Genomic DNA, 20,527 nt, shown 5'->3' on the forward strand with positions numbered 1-20,527 from the left:
CATATGGATAATGAAATTGATATTAGACACACTGAAAGCTCTTTAGGAATTTGAAGCCAGTTCCCACCAATGCCTTGAACTCATTTTGAGGGCTGAGGGGTTGGGGATGGTATCAGAGGGTAACAAAGTCTCCCTTCATCTTAATTCCATCCCTCTTGTTTCGAAATTCTTAATTAGCACATTCGTTTAGATAATATCACCACCTTCAACACCTCTTTGTTCCTTTGTCTGTGACATCTTTTGATTATCTGCTCCTATCACTGTTTGCTTGTCCCTACAACCACCCCCCACCCACACACACACACACACACACACACACACACACACACACACACACACACACACACACACACACACACACACACACACACACACACACCTTAAACCAGCTTATATTTCACCCCTCTCCTAACATTCACTCAGTTCTGTTGAAGGGTCATGAGGACTCGAAACGTCAACTCTTTTCTTCTCCGCTGATGCTGCCAGACCTGAGTTTTTCCAGGTAATTCTGTTTTTTTTTTTTTGTTTTCTCCCTTCATCTTGTTTCCCAGTCAAGGAAAGCCCATTTAGCTTAATCACTTTTCCATGCATTGCCTGGGAAAAAAGTTGAAAGAAGTCTGAGATCAGGAACTCTCACAGATCGCTCCTTAATGGTAATGTGACCAGATCCTCCACCACAGCAGGATCGACTATCATTCCACAGAAATGGCTGTGGTGTACTAACATTTTTAACGTGGGTTCTTGTGGAGAATCTTTAAAGTGAATTTCCACCTTTATTTTAAGTTATCTGTTAAAGCAGGCTAACCAGACAAATTGTGCTGGAATTAGTAGAGCTTGTGACAAATGTGTTTGAATCAGTATTAATGCTCAATAGCTCTCAGGTACTCTGTCAGTGTTAGGCACCCCCAGGTCAGCTATTATACGGATCGAATGGAGAGTGAAGCTCCCGGAGTACTGTCCCAACAACATACCTCAGACCCAGCCTCAGAGGAGCAACATGCCAGTCACAGCTGAGTGGTAACGGTGTCATTTCTGAGAATGTTACAAGCTGTGTGGATAATGGGAGGGGGGAGAGACACCAGTACATGGAGTGTATTTGGACTTCCAAAAGGCATTTGATAAGGTGCCACATAAAAGATTACTGCACAAGATAAGAGATCATGGTGTTTGGGGTAATGTATTAGCATGGATAGAGGAATAGTTAACTACTAGGAAGCAGAGATTGAGATAAATAGGTCATTTTCAGGTTGGCAATTAATGGAACTAGTGGGGTGCCATAGGGATCAGTGCTGGGGCCTCAACTATTTATTATCTATATAGACGACTTGGACCAAGGGACTTGGTGTACTGTAGCCAAATTTGCTGTTGATACAAAGACAGGTAGGAAAGCAATTTGCGAGGAGGACACAAAGGCCCAAATTTTTGCGAAGTTGGGCTGGCTCTGGAGACCTTCAAAAATGTCGGGTGGGACCTGGATGTGGAAATTCCATCCCCATTTCCAACAGATCCCATTTTTGCTGATGGGAGAAGGGAACAGGGCATGAATCACTGGCGGGAAACCCAAATTCAGCAGAACCATTTGAAATTTAGTGTTGCGTTCAAACAGACCCCATTTTCACTGTCCCAAGAGTCTTAACTCGCAGTGTGGGAGTCATGAATTTATGGAGTAGAGGTAAATGCTTGAGAAGGATGAATAAAGTCAGTTTAAGTGCCATGATTAAATTCCCAGGCCTTTGAAACTGAAAAAAAAAACAGACTGAGGTTGTCAGTTCATGTTTAGGAAAAAAACACCCTCTGCTGGAATGTTGATTAACAGGCCATCTGATGTAGGGTTGAAAACCATTTCCACCTGTTCCTGCATCTGCAGTAGAGTTCTTTGTTGACATTTCCCAAGGGCTGTTATTGCAGCTGAAATCTGAATACTTAGCAGAGTTTCAAAACCCAAAACAGCACTTATTTCGGGTGGGGGGGTTGAGTTCACATTTTGATTGGCAGTTTAAAGAAGCTGCTAAAGGATTAGGTACTGGTTAGGCCACAGCTAGAATATTGCGTGTAGTTCTGGAATCTGCATTATAGGAAGGACGTGATTGCACTAGAGACAGTGCAGAGGAGATTTACCAGGATGTTGCCTGGGCTGGAGAGTTTTATTTATGAGAAGAAATTGGATAGAGTGGGGTTATTTTCCTTGGAGCAGAGGAGATTGAGGGGGACATGATTGAGGTGTATAAAATTATGAGGGGCATAGATAGGGTAGACAGGAAGGAACTTTTCCCCTTGGTGAAGGGATCAATAACCAGGGGGCATAGATTTCAGGTAAGAAGCAGGAGGTTTAGAGGGCAGGTGAAGAAGAATTCTTTCACCCAGAGGTGGTGGGAATCTGGAACTCACTGCCTGAAAGGGTGGTAGAGGCAGATACCCTCATAACATTTAAGAAGTATTTGGATATGTGTGCTTGCAAAGCCATGGCATACAAGGCTATGGGTTTAGTGCTGGAAAATGGGATTAGAATAGTTAGGTACTTGTTTGACCACCGCAGACTCGATGGGCCGAAGGACCCTTTTCTGTACTGTAGACCTCTATGACTCTATGAACTATAAGAGTCAAATGTGATGAGGGGTAGGCAGGAAAGTGGAGTTAAGGTCACAATCAGATTGGCCATGATTTTATTGAATGGCAAAGCAGGCTCAAGGGGCCAAATGGATTACTACTACTCCTATTTTGTATGTTCTCAAGTTCAGTGTGCCATGGGTTCAAGTCCCACTCCAGGGAATTCAGCACGGGCACTCCACTGCAGTACTGATTGTGTGTTGTACTGTTGAGGGTGTTGTCCTTTATATGAGATGTTAAACCAAAGCCCTGTATGCTTGTTGGATGGACCTTAAATATTGAATGGCACTGTTTCAAAGAAAAGCTGGGAAGTTCGCCCCAGTGTCCTGACCAATTGTTATTCCTCAACCAACATCACTCAAACAGATTATCAGTTTGCTGTTGTGGGAGCCTGTTGTGTGCATTTTGGCTGCCACAATTCCTACCTTACAACAGGAACTCTACTTCAAAAAAAATATTTAATTAGGATGTAAATCACTTTAGGACTTCCTGGGATCATAAAAGCATGATAGAAATCTAAGTCTTTTACAATTGAGAGGCTTACATTTCTCAAACTTCTAGGGCTCAGTTGGAGTCAGTTTCGTGCTGCAAATTTGCACCCATCAGGAGCATTAGAGCTAGCAGAAAGAAGACTTTGATTCCATGAATCTGTCGGGATTTAGGTGTATCATTTCACTGTTCAAACCCCCTGGCTGGATTATCCTTTAACCTCCACTCACAGCTGTCCACTCTATCGAAATGGACTTTTCAGCAAGAAAGAGGTAAACCTTGTTGGAGCAAGATGCAAGCGAGTTAGATTGAAATTACTATGTCTCATCTTTTTCCCACCCAGATAAACAAATAGTAAGATCTAAATAGAATTTGCAAATGAAATAAACTTCAAGGATTAATGTTAGAATTTGTTGAATAGAAGAATATAGGTACAGTATCCTGCACAGCATCAGGACTGTGGGTAGCAGAATGCTCCATTCCTGTTGCCTATCACTCCTACCAGTGTTCACAAATACATCCTGTTTCCATTGTGTATCAAACTACTATAAATATTTTAAATGACTCTGTGTTGATTAGGGGATTGTCCAATTTCAAACTGTCCAACAGCCTGCTGACCTCCAGAATCTATTCCTTTTGTCCCAGTGCTTTTGCAGACTTCCTGTTTATTTGATTCTTATTTGGCAGCAAATCCAAAAGAGCTGTGTTTCTGTACATTTTAGGAAGGTCTCGTTAGAAATGTTGCGGTATTTTCAAAGCAAGGTCAGATGACAGTAGTAGTCATTTCCTGACCAGTATGTCATGTGATCTCCCACTCAGCTGGTGAATACTTTAGACTGTGCTGAAGGGGAGGGGGAGGGCAGATGGGAGTCGAGTTCTAAACATCTACCGCAAGTAAGCGAGTGTGCATGTGTGTGCCTGTGCTGCTGCTGCTGTGCTCAGTAAATGATATCAGGGAAACTTTGCTCAGCCTGCCCTCAGTGCTCACTTTGACAAGGAAGTCGCAGACAGACTGTGAACAGAGAGATGGCAGCGTGAGCTCATTTGAATTGTATTTTTTTAAACACACAGAGTTATTCTCATCACTGGAGATGGAGTACTATTATTGCCCAGGGCTGTGCAGGACACTCCAGAATTTCTGGGTAAGTGAATGGTGGCAGTCAAGAAAATTTCCATGTGAATGTGTGCTTTTTATTATTTTACCAGATGATGTTTCCAAACCGAGGATGGTGCTTTCCAGTTTCAAGTATGAAGTTTGAAGTGGGCTAAACTTTTTAGTCATCTTCCAGCTGTAATCTTAGTGCCAAATGTGTGAGGAGCAGAAAGTGGTTAAAAAAGGCCATATGTTCGCATTAACTCTGTGTCAATTCTTCCCATGTACTTTATTACATTGAAGCTTGCTTTATGATTCACTGTTGTTGATAAGAGGGATTGTATATCTGTCATATTGCTCATAGCAGTGTGGCAACCTGTTAAAGGGACTACTTGGTTAAACAGAGGCTTGTATCAGTTCTGTATCCTCCCCCATATGTTTGCTTAAATGGCATGTGGAATAAAGGGAACGATCTCTTGACCAGGATGCTGCTGGGATGCCCTCGCTTTGCAGAAACCTTAAAGCCCTTAAGTGTGTATCAAACAACTTTCAGCTAGTTTCATTGTTAAATTTATAATAGCTCTGATGAAGTGATCACAGGCGGATGTGTCCAAGAGGGCAAACGATATAATGAATTGAGAGAAAATGCAAGGCTGTAGATTCAGCAATTTGAGTTTTTTAACATACAGTTTTAAATAAATGACCCATCTGCTCATCAGGGTTTCCGAAATGCATTGTTGACATGATTTTTGAACCATGCTATCTTTGATGATCCAGTTTAAGCTAATGCCATCCCAAGGACGTTATCATGGAGCAAAGTGAGGGAATTGGTATTTTAGTGATTCAGCTCACATTTAGAATGACTGGATTTGGATGAGTTTGATGTGAAGTGAGTGAGCTGCTGATTCTTTGGCTCTGATACCTGCAAATATTAGTGACCAACAGTTTGAGTGATAAGATAACATCTTGTTGATATTGAAGGAAAAGGATGTTAGCAATACAGTAGCATACAAAATCTAAACCAGATATCTGCACAGGGGATAGAATTTCCCCGAGGAATTTTTATGTGGTTTGTTTTCAGGTTATTTCAAAGGAACTATGCTCTCTGATCAGGCCTGGCTAATCTCTTTGCAAACAATTAGATCCTTTTGTTTGTTTCATCGATTCCAATGTGCCTAATGTGATGGAAGGAAATTGAATCCCCTGAACATGATGTCTAAATGCCAGGGTGTAAAGATGCTGTGTTCCTGCTCAGTGCCTGGATAGATATGGTGCCTGGGTCTCCTTGTATTGAAAACCTGCTGTTTGGTGCCTGGGTCCTTGCAGTGAAGACCTCAAGTATGAAGCCTGGGTTGTTTATTGAGTGAGATGCCTGACAAAATTTGACAAATTTTGGAAGGTTACATCCGATGTTCTAGATTTTTTCCACTTAAGATGCAACTAGTCCGTAAGTTCTATCTGCATGCAGAAGTTCTGGGATCAGCTAGCAAGCAACAGGTGGGGGAAGAATTACCTTTTTTGATGAAGTCACTAAACGTCCCAAACAACTGGAAGTGTAGAATTCCATGGAGAGAAACCCATCCCAATGCCTCCCATTGTATAGGTATACATTATCTCTCTTACCTCCACTTGTTGTGTGCAGAGGCTGTCAATGAGAAAGAGTCAGTTGACTTTGCAGTTTGTTTTATGGATGTCTGTGAGGTGTTGTCTTTAGCTTTTAGTCCTGGGACTTTGGACCTTGTGTGAATTGGATTCATTGTAAGAGAGAATTTTATAGCTCAAATTCCCAGGTGAGAACACTTTCATATTCAGTAACTCATCATGAATATTCTGTTAATGCTGGAATGAAACACAATTGTTTTACTGCTGGATTGCATATGCTCTGATGTCTCTGGAATAGCATTCAGCTCTCTCCTTTACATTTCACCCGCAGTCTAAAAATTTTATCAGTGGGGATTGAATTAATAATTCTGACAGAATCAAGCCCTCCACTGTCCATTTCCATTACTTGCCATGAAACTGGTTGCTAAGGTTCTAACTGAGCAACATTCTGACACTCCAAATATAATTTTGATGAGTGGAGTCTCATCGTTAACATGAAACCACATAAAAGTTCCCCTTGAGTAACTTCCTGATTGGCTTAACAGCATAGATGAGTCAGATAAATATAGACAAGTCCCCTTATCACTTTGCTGAAGGTATTTTTCTGGTCCACTGATGTGGGGACCTCTGGGAGCAAGACCTCTGCCTACATGTGAATAAATTGTGCAAATAAACAGCTCTTTGAAAAAAGATTTAATTCATCATTCTTTAACTGCATCAAAGCTCTGTAAAAGCCTAAAAATTATTTCCTGGTTTTCTGTTTGTACATTAATTGCTCAGGGCGCTTGAAAGTGTAATCATATTTCACAAAGAGCAGAAATTGTAGCCACTTCTGTGTACACTGTTCTTGAAATGTTACTTCTTTGTTTTGTTTGAGTTGATCAGTCAGTGAATGAATAAATGGCTGAAGTCCAAAGATTAATAACTCTTCCTAATTGCAGTTTATAGAACTCTAACATAATCTTGCTTTATAAGCAAGTTACAGATGAACATTAAAATGTACCAAGTATCAGTAATTAGTAATACGTTTGCACTGTTCTGTGTGATCACTTTGTTCATTATATTTTGCAATAATACAGAGTGGGAGAGGGGATGTCTGTACCGAACATGATCTGTGGGATGAGGCTAGTATCTTGACCCAGTTGATTGCCACTGTAGTTTATTGCGCCACATGTTTATTGGACACAGATTAGTTTCTGTGGTTTCCCCCTACAAGGGGATGATTGAAAACTTGGGGAGGGGAGAATGCAGAGCAATGGACAGGTGGAAGGAGGGGGATTTAAAGGGTGCATGATTCTGGCACCATTCTTCCTTTTATCATGTCCCAACCAGTTACTGAACAATGTTGGCAAAAGCCTATGAGTTGATGCCAGGAATGGGAAATGGCAGAGAGATGTGAAATGCTATTAAATGCAAGATACAAAATGAATCTAAAGGCACGTCATCATTGTTTTGGAGACAAAAGAAGCAGTAAGAATTCTGATCCATTTTCTTTTTAGTGCTTGCAAACTGTTTTTGCAATGTGAATTATTAAATTTTAACAACAATAAATATAGGAAAGGCTGTGGGTGGTTTTTCTTAAAGAAAAGGTAGCAGGTTGTAACTGCCGAACTGCAGGGTGGTGTAACTGGGGGTACCCCAAAGATGCGGTGGGGACCCCCCCCCAACCAAGATGTTCCCAGGTAAGGTTTGCACGGCAATTGCCTGGTAAGTGCAAATTTCCTTTGGGCAATTGCCCTGCACTGGGAACCATCTAAAATGCGATTTAAATTGCAAACTTCGGATGGTTCCAACTGTCTTACATCACCAGAAAAAGTTAGAAGAATAAAAAGCACTTCTAGCTTCTTGGTAACTATTGTACAGACTCACACCTGCCTCCTACAGGACTCCCCAACATCAACTGCACCCCCCTCCTGAAACTCCAGGGGACTCCCTCAACCCACCAACTACTGCCACTGCCACCCCCACATGGGACTTGTGCCACCGAGACTACACCAATTCCCCCCACCCTGACTACCTTCCCCCATTGCCCCATCCTCCCAACAGGCCATGGGACTACACCTTCCACGGGATTTCCTTCCACCCGGAGTCATCCCCCCCCCCCAACCCAACTGGATGCCTCCCCCAATTCTAACCACTTAGCTGACAAACCTACCTGCTCCTGGATGGATATCTGATTTACAGCAGCCGGTGCTGTAACAGGGGGCCTGGCCTTCTTCCCTCCAACTCTCCTGTGTTCAACAGAGGCCTCAGGAGTGCGCTGCCCTGCGCTGTTCTCATCCGGCCTGAGTCGGAAGGTCAGGCAAGGCAGGGAAGAAAAAATTTGAATGTTAAAAATGTAGGAGCGGAGTGGCAATTAGACCCTGCCTTTCTGCAGGGGTTCAGGCCCAACGTTGCCAAACTGTGCTTCTGTACATATGTGTGAAAAAGGCACAGTCAATCCTGGTTCTTTTATGAATTGCACAGTTAATGACTTGCTTACATGCTTACTGGGGACAGAGAGCTGGGAAGAATATAGATGGGAGAGGTCTGACAAACACAGAGCATTGTAATCACACAAGCTTACACACTTCAAAGCCTGCAGGGCTTTATATGAGTCGAGGACAAACAGAGGCCAGACCCAACTCCAGTTTTGTGTGATGGACTTGGGATTGGTAGAGATATGGATGCAGGTACCTGCATGTGTTGTGATCAGAAAAATAATAAAAACAACTGTATTGCACCTTCAATGCAATAAGATGCCCAAAAGCATTTTACAGAGGCTGTTACTAGTAGGGTATCTGACTGAAGGCCTGGATGTTGAGATGGCTTCTGAAAGTGGGAATGAGCTGGGAAGGCAGGAAAAATATTCCAGAGGGCAGAACCAACACATCAGTAAGTCATACCACTGAGGTGGAGCTAAAGGAAGGGGCCACAAAGGAGACCAGGCTGGAAAGGCTAAGGGCACACATTGATAGAGGACGTGGCAGAGATAAGGAAGGGAGAAAAATCATTCTTGTTTTGAAATTGCGTTCCAGTTTAAAATGATGTCTTAATCCAGCTTAACATCGCTGCAGGAAATTACAGATGTAATCTTCCTGTTCAACCACGTTAGAGGTGCTGTAACCCTTAATTGCCATCTCTTTTCCCCCTGCCCCAACCCATCCCATACTTAACAAACATCTACAATCTCAAAGGAAACTGAGACAAACAGTTTGGCAACTTTTTCATATACTTGCGATTTGGTGTATCTTATCTAGATGGATGGTAGCCTGAATCAGGTAGTTACTTCAAACTGGTTTATCTACACTATGTACAATATATACAAAGTGTGCTACTGAGTAGGCCCATCTCCCCCGAGTGCTACCTAAACTGTCTGCAGTACAAGTTTCTCTAACACATGACTGCTGTTGTCACTGTTATGTCATGGCCTATATCATTCTTTACCATAACTGTTCTATTATCCCATTGCACTCAAGCAACTTTATCATTTGAAATCAAGAGGCACATCTATGTCCATCCTTGAAATGAGACACAACTGATAGATTATATATGGTAAAATTTAGTGATACTATAAGGCATGGTCCAGAGGAAATGTTCCTTTGTTGCCATAAAGGAAGTGGAACAGAATAACTGAACTGAAACTGTCATGCAAGATTATATAACAACAGCTTGAACTTCTACATTCTCATTTCCATAAAAAAGTTGGTGTGGAGAGATGGCGGGAAAGGAGGTAAATAGATAAAAGCAACAAAGGAGTGAATGCTGGGCCATAGTGCAAGAGTTAAAAGAGGTGATCAAAAGCTTCATCGAAAAGATGGGTTTTGAGAAGATTTTTATTGGGAGAATTGCACCCAAGAATCCAAAACTATTTTGAAATGTGTTTACTTCTTTTATCTTAACCGCTACCCTGCAAATCCGCCATTCTGTGCTCTTTCTTTCACCATGAATGAAGTTGTGTTTGTCCCTTGCTCCTTGCTCAAGCTTATGAGTGCAAGTATGTCTGGAGGCATTGAGTCTGCTGGTATCTATTGTTAAAGTCAGCTCCCCAAACCACTGCTAAAGACCTATTACAACCATTAGCTGTCTCTACCTCAAACTTCTTGGTAATGGGAAAAGGCTATTTAGTAACAAATTACACAGTGTAAGGAAAAGTTACACAGGTTGGTTATTGAGAAAACAATTAAGGAGGGATCATATAACACTTTAAGCATAAAGTGAAGATGCTATATGTAGGGGGGAAGGTTAGGGGAAAAGTAAAGGTTGGAATCAGAACCCTTGAGGAAATTCAGGCCCAGAGTATTCTTGAACTTATGAGTATCATTGCCTACCAGATGGCTCAGTCAATTAGTGCATAAATGTCAAGAATAGTTTTCCACTTGATTTCCAGTCGAATTTCCTAATTTCTAGGCTAATAGTTAAAAATGGTACACATGGCAATTGAGTTCACATGGAGGGAAAATCAATTAGGATTTCTACTTCTGAACAGGATCCAGTGACCTTTGTTGTAAGTGCGCTTGTATATAAATTAGGCAGAGGCAGTATCAGGTGTAATTATGATGCTTTCTTGGATCCATAACTCAACTTCCTTGACTAAAAAAATCTTACCACTCAGTTTTGAAATTGTCAGTTGACCTAGGCTTGATATCCTATGGAGGAGAGAGTTCCAGATTTCCAATACCCTTAGTGTGAAAAACTGCTTTCTGAAAGCACCGGTGTACACCCTAGCACTAAATTTCAGGTTACGTCCTTCTTGCTTTAGGTTCTCCCATACCAGTGGAAATAGTTTCTCAATCTACCCTATCAAATCCTTTAATCAGCTTCAATCAGATTACTCTTTAATCTTTTTTCAAGAGACTACAAGCCCAGTCCATGCAACCTCTCCTCATAATTTAACTGTAGTATCATTCAATGTATTTGCACTGCACCTCCTTCAAGGCCAATATTTGGTTTCTGAGGTGTGTTTTCCTGAAGTGGGTATAGTACTCAAGATGGGACCTAATCAGAGCTTTGTACAGCTATATCATAACTAGCACCCTTTGCATTCCAGCCCTTTAGAGATAAAGGCCAATATTTCAGTGTTTTAAATTATTTTTGTACCTGTTCACTAGCTTTTAATACTGTATATGAAATTAGAGCCATTATCCAATTTAAGAGGTTAACTTTAGAATATCTACTGAAAACTGTACCTTTACTATGCAAACACTGCTGCCACCTATGGACAGACAGTGTATTATTTTCCTGAGTGCATGGGACAAACTTGGTAAAATTTGATGACTTCAAAGTAAAGTTGGATGACCAGATTCTCAAATTGGCTAATTGGGTTTATCTAGTGAGTGGTTCAGCCACAAAGGCCCCGCATTCAGTCCCTGCTTGTGCTCTGTTAGCCCATCTCCGTCAAAAGCTGCAAATGGGCTTCATACCCCCGGTTCAGAGTGGGAAAAGACATCAGGAGTTCCTGTGCTGATCTCTGCTGCTCTGCTGGAGATGTACCTGTATGAGAATATCCTGTAAAACCAGGATTGTATTCTACTATAATACGCCTGCAGTCAAAATGTTTACTCATACTTTGTGGGCATAAATATGAATGATGGCTGAGGGCCATTGGTTTGCAGCTTTCCTGGAAAAATGGATGGAATTGTAGAGTTTTAACCCCAGTCTCTCAGTCAGCAAGCAAGAGAGAAAAAGATCCAAATTTCCTGCATTCCTGAAAAGAAACTTGTCAGAGAGATCCATCAGCTGAGTGGATCCCACACGGTCTTCTGGTGTTGGCTCGTCATGATCTGCTTTTGGACCCTTAGCAACATAAATGCATTTCCTTGGAGACGAAATGTATCTAGTGATTTTTCTTTTAAATCTTTCCAATTTTTTTCCTCTCCTGAAAGTGCTGACCTCTTGGTATGGGTGTCAGTTTAATGGCTGTCAGTTTCATGACTGTCAATGTTTCTCTAGTACTTAACTTTGTTATCATTCTTCGTGTTTGAGCAAAGATGTTGAACATTGACAGGCTGTTTGAGAGTGGGGCATTTTGGCAAGCTCATTCATGTGGTCACTGCACCTCCCCCACACCTTAGCCTGGGGCCCTGAGGCCGATTGCACCACCCAAATCGCAAACCCCAGCAGAGTTCTTTGCTGCCTTCCCTCCCGGGCTTTATTGCAATCATTCTGCTGCCCTCAGTTAATGAGAAGCTGTATTGTATTGTAGGCCTGGGGGTAATATACTTGAGTCTAGTGATTGGCTCTACACAACGGTGCATTCCAATTGGCTTTCCACCAAGAGCTAGCATAGTGCTAGTCATAGGTTGAAAATGCCAGCAGCACTTGTTTATGGATAAGGTGACTTCTTGTTTCAGAGATGTCGACTGCTCTGATATAGTAAGCCTGTCCAAACTAGATATCTGACAACTTCCTGGTTGATTGCAGTTTGTCAACCTCTCATTGTGCTCATATTCTGCAAATTGAAGCGCAGCTTGGTAACAGATAACTCTACAGGATCAGACCTTGGTTTAGCACGTCGTACTTTTATTTTTAGACCTATGATTGAATCTAGCCTAAGCTGGCCTGAGGTGAAATTAATTTGGGGGTGTCTTGATTTAGTTCTGGAGCTTGCAGACTCACAACACTAAGCTGTCCCCAAAATAGTGCTTTTCAAAGGATCCAAGAGTATCACTCCAACACTGTTTATTGGATGATCAGTACTCAGTGCCTGATATGAATAAACCAGAGGTTTAGTTAAAACAAACTAAAAGGGTGAAGTTGAACCTGTCTACAGTCACGTGAAGAAACTGTTGAGAGGTTGGGGTGTGTTTTAATGGTGTGATTTCATGTTGGTAACTTGAATTTCCAGTTTTAATTGGTGAGCAAAGGTTCACATGACAGTGCAAAGGCAGATATCATTCCCTGGCAGTCACCAGCCTCTCCCTCTAATGACCAGTTTTCTATATTGAACCTCTGACTCCATCTCAAATGCGTTGTTGGAGCTGCTACATTACTTGTTGAGAATTCTGGGCCTCTTACAAAACAGTTGCTGGTTAATGGCCAGTTCTAATTGCACAGGATGACGCATGTCCATCAGCCTGGCTCTTCACCTGCCATGCCAATCAGCTGTCAGCCTATAGATAAAAACAAAAAACTGCGGATGGTGGAAATCCAAAACAAAAACAAAAATACCTGGAAAAACTCAGCAGGTCTGGCAGCAGCTGCGGAGAGGAGCACAGCTAACGTTTCGAGTCCAAATGACTCTTCAACAGAACTAAGTAAAAATAGAAGAGAGGTGAAATATAAGCTGGTTTAGGGTGGGGGGGCGGTGGGGAACAAGTAGAGCTGGATAGACGGCCAGTGATAGGTGGAGGTAGACAAAAGATGTCACCGACAAAAGGACAAAGAGGTATTGAAGGTGGCGATATTATCTAAGGAATGTGCTAATTAAGGGTAGAAAGCAGGACAAGCAAGGTACAGATAGCCCTAGTGGGGGTGGGGCGGGGTGAAGGAATTGAAAAAGGTAGATATAAAACAATGGATGGAAATACATTTAAAAATAATGGAAGTATGTGGGAAAAGAAAAATCTATATAAATTATTGGGAAAAAAAAGGTGGGGGATCAGAAAGGGGGTGGGGATGGAGGAGAGAGTTCATGATCTAAAATTGTTGAACTCAATATTCAGTCCGGAAGGCTGTAAAGTGCCTAATCGGAAGATGAGGTGTTGTTCCTCCAGTTTGCGTTGAGCTTCATTAGAAAAATGCAACAAGCCAAGGACGGACATGTGGGCATGAGAGCAGGGTGGAATGTTGAAATGGCAAACGACAGGGAGGTCTGGGTAATGCTTGCAGACAGACTGCAGGTGTTCTGCAAAGCGGTCACCCAGTCTGCATTTGGTCTCTCCAACGGAGAGGAAACCGCATTGGGAGTAGCAAATGCAGTAGACTAAATTGAGGGAAGTGCAAGTGAAATGCTGCTTCACTTGAAAGGAGTGTTTGGGCCTTGGACAGTGAGGAGAGGGGAAGTAAAGGGGCAGGTGTTGCACCTTCTGCGGTTGCATGGGAAGGTGCCGTGGGAGGGGGTTGAGGTGTAGAAGGTGATGGAGGAGTGGACCAGGGTGTCCCTGAGGGAACGATCCCTGTGGAATGCCGCCCGGGTGTGGGGGGTGTGGGGGGTGAAGGGAAGATGTGTTTGGTGGTGGCATCGTGCTGGAGTTGGCACAAATGGCAGAGGATGATCCTTTGAATGCGGAGGCTGGTGGGGTGATAAGTGAAGACAAGGAGGACCCTATCATGTTCCTGGGAGGGAGAGGAAGGTGTGAGGGTGGATGCGCGGGAGATGGGCCGGACACGGTTGAGGGCCCTGTTAACCACCGTGGGTGGAAAACCTCGGTTAAGGAAGAAGGAAGACATGTCAGAGAAACTGTTTTTGAAAGTGGCATCATCAGAACAGATGCAACGGAGGCGAAGGAACTGAGAGAATGGGATGGAGTCCTTACAGGAAGCGGGGTGTGAGGAGCTGTAGTCGAGGTAGCTGTGAGAGTCAGTAGGCTTGTAATGGATATTGGTGGACAGTCTATTACCAGAAGTTGAGACAGAGATGTCAAGGAAGGGAAGTGTCAGAGATGGACCATGTGAAAATGATGGAGGGGTGGAAATTGGAAGCAAAATTAATAAATTTTTCCAGGTCCAGACGAGAGCATGAAGCAGCACCGAAGTAATCATCGATGTACCGGAGAAAGAGTTGTGGGAGATGCCGGAGTAGGACTGGAACAAGGAATGTTCCACATACCCCATAAAGAGACAGGCATAGCTGGGGCCCATGCGGGTACCCATAGCCACACCTTTTATTTGGAGGAAGTGAGAGGAGTTTAAGGAGAAATTGTTCAGTGTGAGAACAAGTTCAGCCAGATGGAGGAGAGTCGTGGTGGATGGGGATTGTTCAGGCCTCTGGTCGAGGAAGAAGTGGAGAGCCCTCAGACCATCCCGGTGAGGGATGAAGGTGTAGAGGGATTGGACGTCCATTTTGAAGAGGAGGCGGTTGGGGCCAGGGAACTGGAAATTGTTGATATGATGTAGGGTGTCAGAGGAATCACAGATGTAGGTGGGAAGGGACTGGACAAGGGGAGAGAGAATGGAGTCAAGATAGCAAGAAATGAATTCCGTGGGGCAGGAACAGGCTGACATGATCGGTCTGCCGGGACATTCCTGTTTGTGGTTTTTGCGTAGGAGATAGAAGCAGGCCGTCTGAGGTTGGGAGACTATCAGGTTGGAAGCTGTGGAAGGAATATCTCCAGAGGAGATGAGGTCAGTAACAGTCCTGGAAACAATGGCTTGATGTTCAGTGGTGGGGTCATGGTCCAGGGGGAGGTGGGAGGAAGTGTCTGCGAGTTGACGCTCAGCCTCTGCGTGGTAGAGGTCAGTGCACCAGACAGCAACAGCTCCACCCTTGTCAGCAGGTTTGATGACAACGTCAGGGTTGGACCTGAGAGAACGGAGTGCAGCAAGTTCAGAGAGAGACAGGTTAAAGTGGGTGAGAGGAGCAGAGAAATTGAGACGACTAACGTCACGTCGATGTCTGTACTAATATCAGCCTACGTTGTGGACATCAGAATTTTCAGTGGGGAGAATACCATTCAAAAGTCGATCCCTTCCCACTTCCAAACAAAGTTATCATCATAGAATTTTTTAATGGAAATAATATGCTAGTATGTCAACAAGTACATAAAATGCAGCAGTTGTAGAATTAATAGAAAGATACATAATAGATGGAGGCCATTCAGTTGTTCATGCTTGTGCTGACTCTTTGGTAGAGCTAGTTACACTGACTGACCTTCAGCTATTCCCCTGTTTTTTTGAAGAGTGTGTGTAACAGTTGCATCCTTCAGCCTTCTGGCAATGCCCCCCAAACCCACGAAGGATTGGAAGATTGTGGTCAGATCCTCTGTAATTTACATCATCACTTTCCTTGGTAATCTAAGATGCATTTCATCTGGACACGATGACTTTTCTAACATGAAGACTACCAACCTTTTAAGTACCTCTTCCATATTTATTTTTATCCAATTCAATATTGGTACTAGATCCTCCTTTACTGTTGTATTGGCAACATCCTTTTCTCGAATGAAGATAGATGCAAAGTACTCATTTAGTACCTCAGCCATGCTCCCCATCTCCACAAGAATGTCTCCTTTTTGTTTCCCAATGGGCCCCACTCTTCCGTTTGACCAGTCTTTTACAGTTTGTGTTCGTAAAAGACTTTTGGGTTCCCTTTTATGTTAGCCACTAATCTATTCTTACACTTTCCCTTTGGCTGTCTTATTCCCTTGCACTCTGCACAAGGATTCCTCATTTAATGGCAGCATCGGCGGAGAAGAAAAGAGTTGACGTTTCGAGTCCTCATGACCCTTCGACAGAACTTGAGTTCGAGTCCAGGAAAGAGCTGAAATATAAGCTGGTTTAAGGTGTGTGTGTGGGGGGCGGAGAGATAGAGAGACAGAGAGGTGGAGGGGGTTGGTGTGGTTGTAGCGACAAACAAGCAGTGATAGAAGCAGATCATCAAAAGATGTCAACAACAATAGTACAATAGAACACATAGGTGTTAAAGTTAAAGTTGGTGATATTATCTAAACGAATGTGCTAATTAAGAATGGATGGTAGGGCACTCAAGGTATAGCTCTAGTGGGTTTTTTTTTTTATTTTATATAATGGAAATAGGTGGGAAAAGGAAAATCTTTATAATTTATTGGGAAAAAAAAAAGGGGGAAACAGAAAGGGGGTGGGGATGGGGGAGGGGACTCACGACCTAAAGTTGTTGAATTCAATATTCAGTCCGGAAGGCTGTAAAGTCCCTAGTCGGAAGATGAGGTGTTGTTCCTCCAGTTTGCGTTGGGCTTCACTGGAACAATGCAGCAAGCCAAGGACAGACATGTGGGCAAGAGAGCAGGGTGGAGTGTTAAAATGGCAAGCGACAGGGAGGTTTGGGTCATTCTTGCGGACAGACCGCAGGTGTTCTGCAAAGCGGTCGCCCAGTTTACGTTTGGTCTCTCCAATGTAGAGGAGACCACATTGGGAGCAACGAATGCAGTAGACTAAGTTGGGGGAAATGCAAGTGAAATGCTGCTTCACTTGAAAGGAGTGTTTGGGTCCTTGGACGGTGAGGAGAGAGGAAGTGAAGGGGCAGGTGTTGCATCTTTTGCGTGGGCAAGGGGTTGTGCCATAGGAGGGGGTTGAGGAGTAGGGGGTGATGGAGGAGTGGACCAGGGTGTCCCGGAGGGAGCGATCCCTACGGAATGCCGATAAGGGGGGTGAAGGGAAGATGTGTTTGGTAGTGGCATCATGCTGGAGTTGGCGGAAATGGCGGAGGATGATCCTTTGAATGCGGAGGCTGGTGGGGTGATAAGTGAGGACAAGGGGGACCCTATCATGTTTCTGGGAGGGAGGAGAAGGAGTGAGGGCGGATGCGCGGGAGATGGGCCGGACACGGTTGAGGGCCCTGTCAACGACCGTGGGTGGAAAACCTCGGTTAAGGAAGAAGGAGGACATGTCAGAGGAACTGTTTTTGAATGTAGCATCATCGGAACAGATGCGACGGAGGCGAAGGAACTGAGAGAATGGGATGGAGTCCTTACAGGAAGTGGGGTGTGAGGAGCTGTAGTCGAGATAGCTGTGGGTGTCGGTGGGTTTGTAATGGATATTGGTGGACAGTCTATCACCAGAGATTGAGACAGAGAGGTCAAGGAAGGGAAGGGAAGTGTCAGAGATGGACCACGTGAAAATGATGGAGGGGTGGAGATTGGAAGCAAAATTAATAAATTTTTCCAAGTCCTGACGAGAGCATGAAGCAGCACCGAAATAATCATCGATGTACCGGAGAAAGAGTTGTGGAAGGGGGCCGGAGTAGGACTGCAACAAGGAATGTTCCACATACCCCATAAAGAGACAGGCATAGCTGGGGCCCATGCGGGTACCCATAGCCACACCTTTTATTTGGAGGAAGTGAGAGGAGTTGAAGGAGAAATTGTTCAGCGTGAGAACAAGTTCAGCCAGACGGAGGAGAGTAGTGGTGGATGGGGATTGTTCGGGCCTCTGTTCAAGGAAGAAGCTAAGGGCCCTCAGACCATCCTGGTGGGGGATGGAGGTGTAGAGGGATTGGACGTCCATGGTGAAGAGGAAGCGGTAGGGGCCAGGGAACTGGAAATTGTTGATGTGACGTAAGGTGTCAGAGGAATCACGGATGTAGGTGGGAAGGGACTGGACAAGGGGAGAGAGAAGGGAGTCAAGATAACGAGAAATGAGTTCTGTGGGGCAGGAGCAAGCTGAGACGATCGGTCTACCGGGGCAGTTCTGTTTGTGGATTTTGGGTAGGAGATAGAAGCGGGCCGTCCGAGGTTGGGCAACTATCAGGTTGGAAGCTGTGGGAGGGAGATCCCCAGAGGAGATGAGGTCAGTGACAGTCCTGGAAACAATGGCTTGATGTTCAGTGGTGGGGTCATGGTCCAGGGAGAGGTAGGAGGAAGTGTCTGCGAGTTGACGCTCAGCCTCCGCGTGGTAGAGGTCAGTGCGCCAGACAACAACAGCACCACCCTTGTCAGCGGGTTTGATGACAATGTCAGGGTTGGACCTGAGAGAATGGAGTGCAGTAAGTTCAGAGAGAGACAGGTTAGAATGGGTGAGAGGAGCAGAGAAATTGAGACGACTAATGTCGCGTCGACAGTTCTCAATGAAAGGATCGAGAGAAGGTAAGAATCCAGAGGGAGGGGTCCAGGTGGAGGGAGAATATTGAAGATGGGTAAAAGGATCCGTTGAACTGGGAGAGGACTCCTGCCCAAAGAAGTGAGCCCGGAGACGAAGACGGTGGAAGAAGAGTTCAGTATCATGCCGAGCCCGAAATTCATTGAGGTGAGGGCGTAAGGGTATGAAACTAAGTCCTTTGCTGAGCACTGAACGTTCAGCATCGGAGAGGGGAAGGTCAGGGGGTATAGTGAATACACGGCTGGGGTTGGGATTGGAAGATGGGGTGGGGACGGAGGGACAGGCAGGGGTGGAGGGTCCTAGATGGGTGTTGGTGTCGATGGTGCCCATCTAGGACCCTCCACCCCTGCCTGTCCCTCCGTCCCCACCCCATCTTCCAATCCCAACCCCAGCCGTGTATTCACTATACCCCCTGACCTTCCCCTCTCCGATGCTGAACGTTCAGTGCTCAGCAAAGGACTTAGTTTCATACCCTTACGCCCTCACCTCAATGAATTTCGGGCTCGGCATGATACTGAACTCTTCTTCCACCGTCTTCGTCTCCGGGCTCACTTCTTTGGGCAGGAGTCCTCTCCCAGTTCAACGGATCCTTTTACCCATCTTCAATATTCTCCCTCCACCTGGACCCCTCCCTCTGGATTCTTACCTTCTCTCGATCCTTTCATTGAGAACTGTCGACGCGACATTAGTCGTCTCAATTTCTCTGCTCCTCTCACCCATTCTAACCTGTCTCTCTCTGAACTTACTGCACTCCATTCTCTCAGGTCCAACCCTGACATTGTCATCAAACCCGCTGACAAGGGTGGTGCTGTTGTTGTCTGGCGCACTGACCTCTACCACGCGGAGGCTGAGCGTCAACTCGCAGACACTTCCTCCTACCTCTCCCTGGACCATGACCCCACCACTGAACATCAAGCCATTGTTTCCAGGACTGTCACTGACCTCATCTCCTCTGGGGATCTCCCTCCCACAGCTTCCAACCTGATAGTTGCCCAACCTCGGACGGCCCGCTTCTATCTCCTACCCAAAATCCACAAACAGAACTGCCCCGGTAGACCGATCGTCTCAGCTTGCTCCTGCCCCACAGAACTCATTTCTCGTTATCTTGACTCCCTTCTCTCTCCCCTTGTCCAGTCCCTTCCCACCTACATCCGTGATTCCTCTGACACCTTACGTCACATCAACAATTTCCAGTTCCCTGGCCCCTACCGCTTCCTCTTCACCACGGACGTCCAATCCCTCTACACCTCCATCCCCCACCAGGATGGTCTGAGGGCCCTTAGCTTCTTCCTTGAACAGAGGCCCGAACAATCCCCATCCACCACTACTCTCCTCCGTCTGGCTGAACTTGTTCTCACGCTGAACAATTTCTCCTTCAACTCCTCTCACTTCCTCCAAATAAAAGGTGTGGCTATGGGTACCCGCATGGGCCCCAGCTATGCCTGTCTCTTTATGGGGTATGTGGAACATTCCTTGTTGCAGTCCTACTCCGGCCCCCTTCCACAACTCTTTCTCCGGTACATCGATGATTATTTCGGTGCTGCTTCATGCTCTCGTCAGGACTTGGAAAAATTTATTAATTTTGCTTCCAATCTCCACCCCTCCATCATTTTCACGTGGTCCATCTCTGACACTTCCCTTCCCTTCCTTGACCTCTCTGTCTCAATCTCTGGTGATAGACTGTCCACCAATATCCATTACAAACCCACCGACACCCACAGCTATCTCGACTACAGCTCCTCACACCCCACTTCTTGTAAGGACTCCATCCCATTCTCTCAGTTCCTTCGCCTCCGTCGCATCTGTTCCGATGATGCTACATTCAAAAACAGTTCCTCTGACATGTCCTCCTTCTTCCTTAACCGAGGTTTTCCACCCACGGTCGTTGACAGGACCCTCAACCGTGTCCGGCCCATCTCCCGCGCATCCGCCCTCACTCCTTCTCCTCCCTCCCAGAAACATGATAGGGTCCCCCTTGTCCTCACTTATCACCCCACCAGCCTCCGCATTCAAAGGATCATCCTC

General features: G+C 44.9%; 1 protein-coding gene across 3 annotated transcripts in view; it reads left to right on the plus strand.

Annotated features, from left to right (window-relative positions):
* Window positions 1–20,527, plus strand: part of LOC121285829 — a 238,360-nt gene that overhangs the window by 119,044 nt on the left and 98,789 nt on the right. For 2 of the 3 annotated variants that reach the window (XR_005944797.1, XM_041202700.1), the window contains exon 6: window positions 4,168–4,238. The exons of the other annotated variant lie outside the window; for it this stretch is intronic. Coding sequence is in view for 1 of the 2 variants with exons in the window: in XM_041202700.1 (XP_041058634.1) it covers window positions 4,168–4,238 (71 nt within the window). In the remaining variant the exon portion in view is untranslated. The remainder of the gene's footprint in view (window positions 1–4,167; window positions 4,239–20,527) is intronic. 3 annotated transcript variants of the gene reach the window in all.

The sequence above is a fragment of the Carcharodon carcharias genome, chromosome 13, assembly GCF_017639515.1.
Source record: "Carcharodon carcharias isolate sCarCar2 chromosome 13, sCarCar2.pri, whole genome shotgun sequence".
NCBI lineage: Eukaryota > Metazoa > Chordata > Chondrichthyes > Lamniformes > Lamnidae > Carcharodon > Carcharodon carcharias.